The sequence below is a fragment of the Anopheles cruzii genome, chromosome X, assembly GCF_943734635.1.
Source record: "Anopheles cruzii chromosome X, idAnoCruzAS_RS32_06, whole genome shotgun sequence".
NCBI lineage: Eukaryota > Metazoa > Arthropoda > Insecta > Diptera > Culicidae > Anopheles > Anopheles cruzii.
The window spans coordinates 4316168-4331061 of record NC_069143.1 but is presented as its reverse complement, the minus strand read 5'-3'; the positions used below and the strand labels follow the sequence as shown (position 1 = coordinate 4331061).

The 14894-nt window shown below is 52.6% G+C and overlaps 1 protein-coding gene across 1 annotated transcript; it reads left to right on the top strand.

Moving 5' to 3' along the window:
- Positions 1 to 243: 243 nt before the first annotated feature.
- Positions 244 to 14862, top strand: LOC128277819 (homeotic protein female sterile-like). Its single transcript, XM_053016352.1, has 10 exons — positions 244 to 384; positions 469 to 669; positions 773 to 1510; positions 1608 to 1778; positions 2396 to 2637; positions 2725 to 4197; positions 10913 to 10945; positions 13279 to 13410; positions 13563 to 14081; positions 14247 to 14862. The coding sequence occupies exons 1-10, from the start codon at positions 259 to 261 to the stop codon at positions 14860 to 14862; spliced, it is 4251 nt and encodes a 1416-aa protein (XP_052872312.1). The 5' UTR covers positions 244 to 258.
- Positions 14863 to 14894: the final 32 nt, after the last annotated feature.

The following is a 14894-nucleotide window of genomic DNA, read 5'->3' as shown; positions in this document are numbered from 1 at the left end:
GCGTGGATATTATTGGGCTATAGCGGGTCGGGTCTTTTTAAAGTAAAGCGTACTCCAGCGACAACCACCGCAGTCCCGGATGGTGTGTGGAAACCTCCCGCATACTGGGCTTATAGTGGGCTTTAATTCCCGATCACGGTCGGACAGCGCGGAACACCGCGTAAAGGTGTTCCGTCGGGTGTTACACCGCGCAGACAACGTTACTAAGCTACTCCTATCTCCTACTTACCACACAGGAACAGCACTGACACCGGAATCATGGACCAGCAGTACTGTTTGCGCTGGAACAACCATCAGTCGAACTTAACGACCGTGCTCACCACGCTACTGCAAGACGAGAAGCTATGCGACGTGACGCTCGCGTGCGACAAGGGCATCGTCAAAGTACGTAGCGGTCGGCCATCACCACCAAGCATCCAGCATCTAACCTAGCGTCTTTCCCGGTTCAATTCTCTCACTCTCGCGCAGGCCCACCAAGCCATCCTGTCTGCCTGCAGTCCGTACTTCGAGCAGATCTTCGTCGAGAACAAGCACCCGCATCCAATCATCTACCTGCGGGATGTGGAGGTCCACGAGATGCGCGCCCTGCTCGACTTCATGTACCAGGGCGAGGTGAACGTAGGCCAGCACAATTTACAAAACTTCCTTAAGACTGCCGAAAGTCTCAAGGTAGGTGTATACATCCCGTTGTACTCCGTTCTTGTCCCCCCACCCCTATCTCTCGCTCTGATCGTTTCTTCTCACTCTTCCCGTTACTGTCCTTCACTTGCAGGTACGAGGTCTGACAGAGAGTAACGCCGATCGGTACTCGTCCGACGCGGACAAGCTCCGCTCGGAGCGGATCCGGGACTCTCGGGATGACCGGGACTCCCTCACACTGCCGAGCGCATCCAACAACAACAACAGCAGCAGTAGCAACAACAACAACAACAACAACAACAACAATAACAACAACAACAACACCATCAGTAGTAATAACAACTCACTACACCAAAGGCCACTGCGCGAGAAGGAGTTGAGCGAGCACGATCAGCTCGATCAGCGCATTCAGCAGCAGCAGCAGCAGCAGTCACGCCAACATCCACATCAACAGCAACCACAACAACATCAGCAGCAGCAGCAACCACAACAACATCAGCAACAGCAACATCATCATCATCATCAGCAGCAGCAGCAACAGCAGCAGCAGCAGCAGCACCAGCAACAACAGCAGCAGCAGCAGCAGCACCAGCAACACAATCCCCATCAAACGCACCCGCAGCACTCAACTTCGGTGCTTGCGCCGTTGGTGCAACAGCAGCAGCAACAACCTTCGCGGAGTGCGAGCATCGACCTGATGCAGTCGTCGCTCGTGGACGACGCCCGCGACTATCTGCCGACGGTGGATGAGCGCGACCTGTGCGCCGCGGTCGAGAACAAGAAGAAGCGCAAGATGTCGGCCACCTGTGATAACTCGTCGCCCTCGACACCATCCCTGATGAACGATCGGCAGGGTGGCTACGAGTCGCAGGTGAGGGTCGCAGTCGTGGTGCCATGCGCATCGCATGCCCGGGCTCCCCGACTCCCCAAATAACCCGGCTGTGCTCTTTCGCCCTTTCCACCTACAGACGTCGTCCCAGGGCAGCTTCAAGCAGAGTCCGAAGCCGGAGGACGACTTCAAAGTCAGCTCGCCGGCACCTGGCGGCCACCCGCTGGTGGTGGGCCATCCGCTGGCCGGCATCAAGCAGGAGCTACCGGAGTTACCAGTTCGCCACTCGCTGCCGTCGGACTTGCTACAGGTAGGAGGCATCTCCCGAACAACCGCCCCCAACCCCACCCCCCTTGGGACCGATCCTCACCATGGGAAGTGTTCTGCGCTGCTTTTCGGGCTGCCTATCCCGTTTGGCCCTGTTCCGGCCTCGGTTCCGGATCCAAGAGAGAGAGAGAGAGAGGAGGAGAAGATAGCGGGAGAGATAGAGAGCGAGAACGGAGAGATGGGGATAAATAGAGAGAGGTAGAGAGATTGAGAAAGAGGACGAGAATGAAAGCTAACAAAGCAGGATGAGAGAGGGAGGAGGGAGGCACGGGGGGAAGGCAGAAGAAGACAAGGATGCAGGGGGGTCCGAGTGTGTGTGGTCCGCACTACGTAGTAGTCTGCCCGTCGCCCCACTTTCGGAGTTCAGAGTGGCTCAGATATCACAGCAGGTGTTAGAGAGAGAGATGGATAGAGAGATGGAGAAAGAGGGCAGCAAGTACAGAGGAAACCTCCAACCTCCTTCCAAACCTACCTTACCTTACCTACCATTAAGGACTATTCTATCCAGTAAGGGGGGCTCCGTTCGACTGCGCCGGCGAAGGGGGGCCACCACCAGACACACATGCACTGATTCCTCCTTCCCTTCCTATTGTTTGACAGACCAATGTTTGGGGAGACGAAGCGAAGCACGCCACCGCTTCGGCACACCCGCTCGTGTCAGCTTCCCCCTCATCGTCGGCCCCCCCGGTGACGGTGGCCACGGCGATCCCGTCCGGCTCCATGGTCACCGTCGCTGCCGTCGCCGCCGCCGCCGCCAGTCGTCGTGCCTTCTTGAGCCCCTCCTCCACCACCACCACCTCCTCCTCCACACCATCCTATTCCTACTTTTCCTCCTCTTCCGGGTCCGTGTCCTTTGCGTTCGCACCTTTACCGGTACACCAGGCCTGTGCGGGCGGCGATGGCGGTGGCGGCGGCAGCGTCGGCGGCAGCGTCGGCGGCGTCGGCGGCAGCGATGCCAGGGGTGCTGGAGTAGTAGTTGGTGGCGGAGTTGGAAGAGCGGGAAGCGGCGTCACTGGCGACGGTAGTGGCGGCGGTGGTGGTGGTGGTGCTGGTGGTGGTGGTAAGGAGGACGTAGTAGTAATGCGTGAAGCGAGAGCAAAAGGTAGGCAGGAGGCAGGAGAAGCGCAGTTAGCAAGAGGAAGAGAAAGCGTGCAAGCGGAAGGAGCAAACAGGGCGAAGGAGGAAGACGAGGAGAAGGACAAAGAAGAGGAAGAGAAGGATGAGGCGGAGGTGGTGAAGGTTGAAGAGATGAAAGTGATGGAAGAAGACGATGGTTCGATGCGGCGATCGATACTGCTTCCCGTTCCCAGGAAGCTGACCACCATCAGGGAATCGTTGCTGAAATTGGAGCAGCAGCAGCAGCAGCAACAGCAACAACAACCCAGTCAGCAACTGAAGCGATCGTTGGAGTCAACGGCGGCTCAGCCTAGCCGGAAATGTGCCGCTGTGGGGCAGCAACAGCCACGCCGGCCAGTGGTGGTCGGGCGAAACGCTAGGTCGCCGACAGGGGGGCGAGGTGCTGGCGGTGCGGCGGCAGCCGCTACCGCCGCAGCTGCGGCCGCCCTCGCGACGCTTGCTGACTGGCCGAGCGGTCGGGCCTGCCTGCAACGGTATCTGCTGACCACCACCTCCACCGGCGCCCACCAGCAGCAGGATGCCCAGCAGGAGGGGAGTGATGCCGCCGGCGATGGTGGTGGTGGTGGTGGAGGCAATGGCAGGCACGATGGTGGTGAGGACCAGCGCATCACGTCATCCACTGCCAGCGTATCGCTGCTCGCCGCTGTCGATGCCTTCCGCACCACGGTCAGCAGCGTGATGGAGGCGGAGAGCGAAGCCCGGGTAGCTGACCCTCCGCCCATGGTCCCCTACCAAGGCACCGGCCAACAACGGCCCACGAGCCAAGCTACCTCGTCGCGGCGCACTCCAGCGGTGCGCGTGTCGCATTATTTGGGCAGGGAAGCGGCGATGCCACCACCGGGAAAGGGTGGCGAGCCAGCCACACCGCACCCGGGCGCGTCCGGCAGCAGCGGCAGTGCGACGTCGCGCAAGGGCGGACGCTTCCGGCTGCACTGGCTGTACCAGTTCGAGTGGCTCCAGTACGACGAGGACATGAACTACATGTACTGCAAGTACTGCCGCCGCTGGAGCAGCGACATACCGGACATTCGGACGTCGTTCGCCGAGGGAAACAGCAATTTCCGGCTCGAGATCGTCAACCACCACGACAAGTGCAAGGCGCACCGGCTCTGTAGCGAGCGCGAGGCCGCCGAAGCGCAGCTGCTGCTCCAGCGACTGCCGCTCGGACCGTCGGACGACAAACGGGTGCCAGCGAGCCAAACGAAGCGGGAAGGTGAGGAGAGCGGCAGCCCCGACCACGGCGGTGGCACAACAAAGGGCGTGGCGTAAGCAAAGGGCGGCCCGACCACCATCACCAGCAACCGAACCGAAGTGTCTTCACACAAGCGCCTCTCCGCCTGACGGAAAAAGACCTGAAACCTGAAGACCCTGAGACCTCAGCACACGGACACAGCCACACCTCACATCGGGGGAGACTCCCCTCGCCCACCACCCGTAGAACTCATACAATGTGCCAGAGCGAGCGAGCGCGCGGTAGGGCTAGAGAGCTGGTAGAGTAGGAAATAGGAAAGCGATCCTCACAAACAATTCACTCGCGGCCATATTTAGTCGGTATCCTTCGGGCAGTTTCTAGAGCTACTAAGAGAAGGGGCAGAAGGGGGCGGCACGCAGGCCCCCGCAGAACACACAGGAGTAGTCGGGCAGGAGAGCGTTAGGGAGACCGAGCGTTTGAACTGTTTGAACAACACAATAAAAGTCGTAATCAATCCAGCAACCTACAATCGCTTCCTCTCCGTGCAACTACGACCCGATTACGATCGATTGCGCTGCGATCAACCACCGTGCTAGGAAATCAGGACTCCCCGTGGAGGGGGGGGGGGGTTCGCGGGCGTAGCAATTAGTTGGGGTACACTAACATTGTAATGCGCCGTGTCGTGTGACCTCCAAACTCGGTCCGCCGCCGGTCGCTGGTTCCGGACTCCGACCTCGACGCGAAATGCTGCCCCGTGTAGGGCTTCTGGGGGACGTCTGGACGACGGGTAGGGTAGAGCACAACGCGATCGCGATGCCTCAAAGTGCGCTCTCGAGTAACATGATTAGTAGCCGGGCGGCTTCTCAAAGTGCTCTGACCTACTGCTGCTGCTGCCACCCGAGGCAGACTCTATTCTTCGGCATGTCTGCAGGCTGTCAGAGTGATGTGGGGGAAGGACTTACTCTAGACGTTGCCTCACCGTGCTGTTATGCTTCCTTCGCCTTCTTTCTCTCTCTATCTCTCTCTCTCTCTCTCTCTCTCTCTCTCTCTCTCTCTCTCTCTCTCTCTCTCTCTCTCTCCCTCTCCCTCTCTCCGTTGTTCGCATTCTCTCGAGATGGATAGAGTGCTGGGAATATCCTTGACTCGATGGTCTTTTTCTTGGTTTTCGATTTCTGTAGCGCAAGATGATCCCTTTCCCTTTTCTGTTAACAGTTAACTACTTTAGCTGTGACTTAGAGTTTACTGCGAAGTCCCTTGTTTTAAGGGAGGCATGCTTTGCTCTGCATTTCCATTGGTTGTCCTTGTGACTTCGTTTGTGCCGCGCCGTTCGTGGTACGGGTGTTACGGAGCGACACCTTCTCGTTATAGTTTATCGGTGTTCATGTTTGTTTTCCTTCTTGCAGCCTATACCAATGAATTTAAACACGGACGAGATGAACAACATATTGTCGGCCGGCAATATGGCATCGCTAAGTGAGAGCGGTGATGGCGACGGGCACCTCTCGCACCCGGACCATCCAGACAATATCGATGGTGAGTGCAGTCATGGACTCTATTACTATCCACTCCTTTTTTACTCTGTATCTCTCTCTCTCTCTGTACCAGTCCGTAGTTTACTCGATCTATAATAATGATTATTCCTCTTTATATATATACATATATATATATATATATATATATATATATATATATACTTATATACTTTGAGACAATCCGTAGCGTCATGTGTTGTTTGTAATCATTAAGTAGTCACTTTGTAGTCTGTTTACGTTGTTCCTTCTTTATTGTTTGTCTTATGCCAATTGCTTCAGTGTTACTGTTCTACGGGTGGTTGTGCTTTTCTAATTACTTTACCCAGTGCAGTGCACAGTAACACTGTAGTGCCAGATGGATTATCTCCCTTAGTTTCTTAGCTACTCCTACTATACCGCTGGCCTACGCTATATTTACTGAGCTGGCTTTTTAGCCGTTGTAATGCTCGTTTGCACAGTGTGTCGCTAGCATCTTCGGTAATATGCTGCAACCCTCGCTTTTGTGCTATACACTACTTATAGTTGATACACATAGTACTATCATTCACACTAACCAATATTGTACAGTTTGCCACCATCGTGCGCCTTACATAGATGATAGCAAAAACCACTCATCCCACCGCGTAGTAACTTCATCGGTTGATAGAACACGCCTGCTATACTCCTCATTTTTCCCCTAAACTTCTTAATAACGTTTGGTTTAAAATGCTTTCCTGTGTGCTTTTTCCTTTCCCCGGACGATATCCTACCGCTTGTGCCACTGAACCCGTAGCGAACCCGTCATACGGGACACGTGTGGTTGACTACTGTATGTGCGTATCTGCTTTGCCGTTACTTGTTTGCACTTTTATTTTGTGCTTTTTGTTTTAAGGACCATCTATGCCCATCCCACTCGTTACACTACCTATTTGCTTTTCAACTCCCAGTATCCTCTTGTTTTGTGTAGTGTTTTGCATAACGGTTTCTGTTTCTGCAACCACTACCTACACTGCCCAGGAGCTGCTGCTTGTCGTTCTTCATCTGTTTTTGTTTTGTTTTCTTTTGTTTTGCTTTATTTTCTATACACATGGCTCTGCATCAACGATTTGAGTGTCACCGTTCGCGTTCGGTGATTCTTCTTTTCTGAGTTTTGCCTTCTTTTAACCGGTTTACTGGTTACATAGGCTGAGTGGTTACATCGCACATTCAACTATGTGACCGTTTGCTCGTGTACACATATGTGTGTAGCGTGTGTATGTGTGTGTGCGCCAAAAGTAGTAGACAATCGATTTTCCTTTCTTTCCTTCTTTTGTGTTCTGTACTGTTGACCCTTTTCCTTTCTTTTCTTTTCTTTTCGCCTTATTTGCTTGCTCACTTTTCGTGTACTCGACTTTTGGTTTTTCTTGTTGCGTTACTAGCGTGTAACGCCACGTACTATTTCAGCGCGAGCGGCGGAAGCTCGAATCCCTTGGGTTTCTCGGTTTCTTGGTATTTTTCGTTGTGTGTGTGCGTTTCTTAGGTTTTTCATTTCGTTTGGTGTTTTGTTTATCATTCAACAACACCTTGTGAACCTGTACGGAAGTACAGTTGCAAGTGGAGACACCTAAGTTACATCCTGGTCTGTGTATCGGAAGCGCTTTTCGTAGCAGTGCTCAGCTCTTCGATGCCTTTTGGCCAATCCATACTCACGTGCTTCAGATTCTGGCACAAGGTGTATAGGTTTGTTTGTTAGTTCCTGTTTTTTTTTGGTCATGAAACGTTCCGAGCGGTTTGGTTGAAACCTGCCGTACGGTTACCGAACCACCAGTCCAACGAAGAACAACATCCTCGAACGCGAGTGCCGCGAAACCAGCCCGCGGCCCCAAAGAGAGGGGCGTGTTTTCCACACACACATACACACACACACACACACACACACATCCTGTGATCGATAATATTTTGAGGAAGGGCTGCGCAGTGTGGTGCGCAGATAAAAGTTAGCTGACTGGCAATGAGTGTGGTTCCTTTCCGACCAAAATCCGACCGAACATAAGAATGACAACTTATCTGAACTGTGAACCAACCCCGTGGTGGTTATGGGCGTTTTGTCTGACGCCTATTCCGGTGCTACCCATCTTTGCAGCTCGTCATATCTTACTGGATCCGGCGCCCCCCGTTCTCCATCTTTTGTTGTGCAAGTTTCGATCTCTTTCTCTCACTCTTTCTTTTTATCTTTCCCTTTTGCTATCTCTTTCTCTTTCTCTCTCTCTCTCTCACACACACACACAGACATTAATTTTTTGTATTTTTCTATCTAACGCAATTGTTGGTTCCATTTCATTTCCAGAGTCTTTTCCTCCAAGGTTCCAAGTTTTCGTTTGTGCTTGCTTTCCAACGCTTTGCCTTTTTCAAGTACCCTTTTATTGCTGAATCTTCTATGCCGTCTTTTTGTTTTCTTCGCCCCCCCCCCCCCAATCCCTTCCCTCTTTTCTCACTTGATTTGTTTTTCACACTTTTTCTCACTGTTCCGTTACTTTCCTCCTCTTTCTCTAATCAATAACTTGTTTCTCTGTATGTATGTGTACGCGTGTGTGTCATGTTAAGTTTCTTTACTTGTGCAATATATTTTTCCCTTTCTTTTACCATACACACGATCCCTATGGTTTGCAATCTTTGCAATCAACGCATTTCTAAAGCAGGACGAAACTCGCGTGCGTTTAACTCAAATATTATGACGTGGAGCACCACTTTGAGTGGTCGCGTTCCACCGGCGACAGTGTAGCACATTGAGTGACCACGATTGGGGGAGCAGTGGCTAGAAGGCAAAGCTGCTAGCAGCACTAGCAAAATCACTAGTGAGCTGCACTTTACTGAGCGTTTTGCTCATCGTGCCGCCGAACGCAGCAACAGCTCGAGCTGCCAACTTTGCTTTCTTTTATTCGGCCATTCTGTGTCCTGGGCTAATTCCAGGACACCGGAACACAACAAGCAATTCATCCCCCGACATGTCTGAAAACAGGGAGAAAATTGTTTTTCTTGCTATTGCTCATATGTTGCACACAGTGTCCCCCACAGTAGGGTAACTTTGGCGACGCGCCTGGTCCAACGCAAACATTTTGCACTTTTCATTTTGCTGTTTGCTAACTTCAGCCGCTCCGACGCCGCTAACGATCGCGCGCCTGCCCAAAAGGTTGCTACGTGCGCGACGTGGTTTTGACTGTTTACGTTACTTTAACCTCCACTGCAACTTTGTCTTGGAACGCATTGGTATAATATTGAAGAAAAAATTAAACCAAAACAAATTGAAGGCAATCACACTCCCTCACAAGTGCGTTCGGTCCACAGCCGACCCAGGCGTTGACGAAAAAAGGGCGATGAAACAAAGCATACAGTGAAGCATATTTGGTAGGCTGCTGCAACTCGCAAAACGTGCAAACAAAAATGTACAAACGGAAACGGTAATTGTGACAGTTGTGTGACGGAAAAGAAAGAAAACCAATCTTTTCTTTTGGAAACCCAGATAAGGAAACCGAAGAAAGGAGTTGGCAAAACAATGAAGTCAAACAGTGTGAAAAAAGATAGTGATGGTGACCGTGAAAATCGCAACCGGTTAGTAGGCCGAACCTCCTGCGAAACCTTCTGCCCACCAGGAGCATTGTTGAATACGACAATATGATGGACCTGTTTAGAAAGCAACAAACAAACTCTAGCCACAAGCACACCCACCCACACAAACACACACACACACACACACTAATTGCAGATACATAATTTGTAAGAAGCTCCTACTGCCGAGACGCGCAGAGGCGAGTTTGGCGGATCGACTTTGGAATGCTCCAAACTCGATATAGAAAAACCTCTTCGTCGACCCGTCGAGACAATTTCGTCTTCTGCTGATCATCCCCTCCCCTTCCCTTGCCGGCACCAACGATCGCTCCCCAACATCCGCAGTTCTTGACGTTCTTGACAGTTCGATCGAACAGACAGAAGTCCAAACTCCGCAAGCGCCGCTGAACGGGATTGGTAAACAAATGTCAGCCACCTTGTGTTAACCATTGTTTTAGCATTGTGGCAGACATGTTTTACTGTTACTGTCGATTTTCTCACCCGCTTTGTTCACTCATGCTTTCGAATTTATGTTTCAGTTCGGTTTCTCGGGTTTTTTTTCGGTGCCGCTTGTCAACGGGTTTTGTTTTCCGTCCGATTCTGTTCAATTTACATCGTTGTCATGTTTGGTTAGTTGGTCTCGTGTGCTCCCTTCACTCGATCTGGTCCTACTCTCTCTCTCTCTCCCGCTCCTCGTTCACCACCACTATGATCCCTGTTTTTAACCTTGATGCATTTTGTTGTGCCAAACAAAGGTGCCGATAGAGTAGTAAACAACGAACAATAACACCCCGAAAGTGGAATCTGTCTCTGTCATTGTTTTGTTATCGCCCCCCCCCCCTCCCCCCACCCCCCTAACAGCGCGTTCTACACTGTTTACTGTCATTAGTTCGCCGTGTTTCTTGTGTTTTTTTCTTTGGTTTCTTCGTTTACTCTAAGCCTCTAGGCTGATCAGTTGGTTGCGCGATAGACAGCTATTTCTTACAGCAATTAGAATAGCACTTTCCAAATACCCAAAAAACATATTGCAATATACATTGCTCCCCGTGGTGGCTAGTTTATGCTCAACCGTTTCCACCGTAACCGTACGACTAGTGTTGTATGAATTTTGTTCAGTTGTGTCGTTTTATCGCTTGATGCAGTGCCAGTTGTATTGTTTCGTTTTCCGCTTCAGTTTCTCAGTTTACCTGTACGATCACCACCTAGAAGGTAGTAGCATTCTTCGTTTTCTAGTGCTCCTCTAGTAGCGCGAGCTGGAGTTTTGTTTTGTTTCGTTCTTTCCTTTTTGTATTGATTTCAGTATCGGTTCATAGCGTAGACCCAAATAGCAGCCCGAAACGCGTGTATTCGGTTTTGCTGCTCACAGAAACCAAAGAATTGACCGCTACAAACAAAAAAAAACGGTGTGCGTATTCTAATCTATACTCTAAACTCAGCGGGGGGAACCACAGGGAATTAGGAACGGAAAAAAATGTACCACTTAAAAAGCGTTGATACAAAACTGATCACGCAGACGATGCAAATATTTTGAAATACAACAAAAAAATTACATCCATAAGACGGAAAAAAACCGAAACCCCCCAAAATCAAAGAACAAAAAAAATCAACAACGCCGCGTTCAGAATCGGCCCCGGGAAAACCGGGACAGCAAACGCGACCAACCCGCGAACCTCAAAAAGACTCAACCCCAAGCAAATGTCGTTCTCCCGCGCCGCTGGTGGAACCTCAAGCAGGGCTCAAGTGGCGAATTGAGTCGTTCCGTTGCTCTTTCCATTCTCGTTTTCTTCTGTTTTCTCTAGCTATTTCCGGCCAGGTAAATCTAGCGAAGAAAACGCCCAAACCTTTTCTTTCCAACTATACTTTGCGCGCATAGAATTAGAACAGTTTTGATAGTAACAGTTAGTGTAGTACACGCAACACAAAACCTATATATGTATTATTTATTAATCAATATATACATATACCATATATGTATCATATATTAATATATTGATTGATGCTAGATATATAGGATAGCCTAGCAGTACCAGCAAGTCGTATACGCTATAGAGTTGTACTACTCCTTTTTTTAGTTACTCACCGTTTTAGAGTCGCCCTTCTTCCGTTTCGTTTTTCTCTGTTTTAACCTCTTTCTTCTTACATTCCGTTGCGGTTTTGTGTGGACGTGTTCCAATCGTTGTTTTTTTTTTCGAAGTTGCGCGAAGCTGTTCGGAGCCGTTGCTCCCGAGTGGTTCTGTTCTTATTATGTCTTCATTTGTTCCGTTTCTTTTTTGCGTTGTTTTTCTTTCGTTGTTGTTTAGTTTCGGTTACCTACTGTTTACTTTACCTGTTACTGTACTCTCCCACACTAGCTGATTGATTTTTTGCGTTTGTGAACGTGTTCGTGAGTGTTAGCGTACCATAATATTATATACCGTATTAGCTATTCGCAACAATCATATAGCATATAACAACACAGTGTGAAAGAGTGTCGGAGGAGAAAAAGAAGAAGAGGTTGAAAAAGCAAAAGCAGAAGCAGAGGAAGCAACCAATACTCGTGACGCAGACGAGACGCCAAACGATCATGCGACTCGGAAGAGTGCGTGTGGCGTGGTGGAAGAGCATGCAAACACCAGGCCCCCCCACCAGGGGTTCAGTTTTCTCATTGTAGATAACACACTTACAACACACATTACTACTCTGATAGACGTTTCGGACATGTGCACACCGGGCTCGTGGCGGCGCCCAGGTGTGTATGTGTGCGTGTATAGCCTTATAGTCGTGCATATTTGGTATTCTTCCTCGCCCCAGCATATACACCCACTAGAGCCTAAGGCGTCCCCCAGTACGCGTCCTTTCGTTGTTGCTTCGTTTACACTTCTTCGCGCGCAAAGCAAGGAAGGTCGCAAGGAAGCGCCTCCTCTGCCGCGAGTTCCGATCGCCGCTTGGCTGGCGGCGGGCCGCCTTTTATTTGGATCTTTATTAGTTGATGTTCATGATACATATATCTCGATACCTACACATACATATATACATATATATATAATTATAGATATTAAAATATATAAAAAAAAATAACATTCATACATCAAAAGAAAAGAAAAAAACAAGTCGAACGATTCAAATGTACATTCGAAGGAGGGTGTACGCAAACCAAAATCGAAAAAGGACGAAACAAAGACAACCAACCAACGAAACAACCAAACAACCGAACAACCAAACATTCGAACAAACATTTTGTATATCGTAACCGGATCCTCTAAAAAGCTTCCCGTTTTGTAGTAGTGTGTGTGTAAATCCAAATCCACCACTCCATCTCTCACTCTTACACACACACACACACACACACCGACACAAACACAAACACGTACCTCTGTGACCTCTGTGTCCGCCGCTTTCGTGCGCGCACGCTTGTGCATGTGTGTTCGTGCGCGCGTGTTCGAGATGTGCGTGAAGCTCTCTCTCTCTCTATCTCTCTCTCTGAGGCGGCAGGTGGTCGGAGGGAGAGGGATTACAGTATGGTGTCCAGGGCGAGGGGAGGTGGGTGGGCGGGGGAAGGGGGTGCACGAGTTCCGAGGGGACTTTGTTCGATGAGGAGGGAGGAGGAGGAAGGAGGAGCTATAGAGAGAGCTTTGCCCGCCCGCCCAGCCTTTCCCCGTGCGTGCGTGCGTGTGACAGAATACTGTGTGTCTGTGTGTGTGTAAGACGATGACTGTTTGCGGGGGTGGGTAGGGGGTTGCCTAGGGACGGCTTTGTCTCCCGCTCTCTTTCTCTCTCGCTCTCTCTCGCCGTCTCTCTGTCATGCTCTCTCTCGCTCTCACTCACTCGCTCACTCACTCACTCTCCGTTGGCGGGGTGTGGGGGGGGGGGGTGTGAGGCGCGCTCGTGACGCCGTTCTTGTGTGCCCTGTTGTGTGCTTTACAGGTGACCACCGTATGTTGCGTCTCGCGATGGCGTCACGTCACCATCATCACCACCACCACCACCACCATCATCGGGCCGCCGGGTTCCATCATCGCGACCTCGCGGCAGGCGCTGTCGTGAACGCGGTTTTGGGCGCTGCGGCGGTGGCGGCGGCGGCTGCCGACAGCGGCGGCGGCGGCAGTGGCGGCGGCAGTGGCAGTGGCGGCGGCGGCAACAACGGCAGCGGCGGCTGCATTAACGGGAACCGTGCCGAAGCAGGCGGAGAAGAAGAAGAAGAAGAAGAAGCAGTAGGAAGAGAAGGAGGAGGTGGAGGAGAAGGTGGTGGAAGAGGAGTAGTAGGTGGAGTAGGAGTGTTGGACGGTGGCATCGGTGGTGGTGGAGCACTGCTAGGAGGAGGAGGCCCAGGAGATGCAGTTGGTGAACTATTTGGCGTCGGAAGAGGAGGAGGCGGAAGAGTAGGAGGAGGAAGAGAAGGGAGAGCTGGTAGTGAGTGTGGTGGTGACTACGGTGACGCTGGAGGCGCCGGCGGTGGCGGCGGCAGGCTAGGTCGAGGAGGGCTGGGAGGGCTGGTGCACCGAGGGTACACCGAGGCGGAGGCGGGCTGTGGCCTGCTGACGGATGATGCACTTGTGGCCGGGGGCGAGGTAGTGGCGTTAACTGTCGGTGGCGGCGGCGGCAGCGGTGGCGGGGTCAGGTCTGGGCGGCTGAGCGACCTCAGCGGCGCCGAAGTTGGAGGCCTAGTGCCTGGCGGAGGTCCGCTGGCGGTGGTAGTGGGTCGCGGGGGAGTGGTGGTCGGGAGTGCGGCGGCGTCGGCGGCGGCGGCGGCGGGTACACTGGGTGTGGCCCTGCCCATGCCGCTCGGGGGACCCAGTAGCCTGGTGGAGTCGTTGGTCGATCACCATCACCGACTGACAGCCGCCGCCAACTTGGGCGGCCGGTTGGTGAACGGTGGGGGGCAGTATGGCGGCGGTGCGCATCACCATCATCACCACCACCACAGCTCGCAGAAGCAGCAGCAGCAGCAGCAGCAGCAACAACATCACCTCCACCACCAGCGATTCCAGCAAGAGCTGCAGCTCAGTCGGAGCACAGCGGTGGCTTCCTCGTCCGGAGGGATCGGCAGCCACGTCATCAACGGCGGCAAAGCGGCTGCCGGGGCTACCGGAACGCCGCCCGTTCCCGGGTGCGGGGCCTCGTCCACCTCGTCGTCGTCGTCCTCTTCCCTGTCGTCATCGTCGTCCTCTTCTCTGTCCTCGTCGTCGACGGCGTCCTCGTCCATGTGCGGCGTCCAGCCGCAACAGCAGCCGCCGATCGCCGATGGGCCGGCCCAGGTCGTCGGGTCTTCGGTCGAGCGGCTGCACTTTGCCGTGTCTTCACCCGGTGACGACCCACCTGGCGAGGTGGGCCCTTCTCCGGGGTCCGGAATCACCAGTGGCGGCGGCGGCGGGGTATTGCGCGCCAGCAGCAGCGCCGCCGGGACGACGCGCCGGGACCACAACATCGACTACTCGTCGCTGTTCATCCAGCTCACCGGCACGTTTCCGACGCTGTACAGCTGCGTCAGCTGCCACAAAACCGTCTCGAATCGGTGGCACCACGCCAACATCCACCGGCCCCAGAGCCACGAGTGCCCGGTCTGCGGTCAGAAGTTTACCCGTCGCGACAACATGAAGGCCCACTGCAAGGTCAAGCACCCGGAGCTCCGGGACCGCTTCTACAACCACATCGTCCACATGTGATTAAGCGCTTCCAGAAACAAGCAGCGGCTCAA

Bases quoted from the DNA above. Each gene is read 5' to 3' on its own strand.
- LOC128277819 (XM_053016352.1), top strand. From the start codon at position 259: ATGGACCAGCAGTACTGTTTGCGCTGGAACAACCATCAGTCGAACTTA. The intron at 385-468 runs GTACGTAGCGGT...ACTCTCGCGCAG, and splicing joins GCGACAAGGGCATCGTCAAA to GCCCACCAAGCCATCCTGTC. The intron at 14,082-14,246 runs GTATGGCGGCGG...AGGGATCGGCAG, and splicing joins TTGGTGAACGGTGGGGGGCA to CCACGTCATCAACGGCGGCA.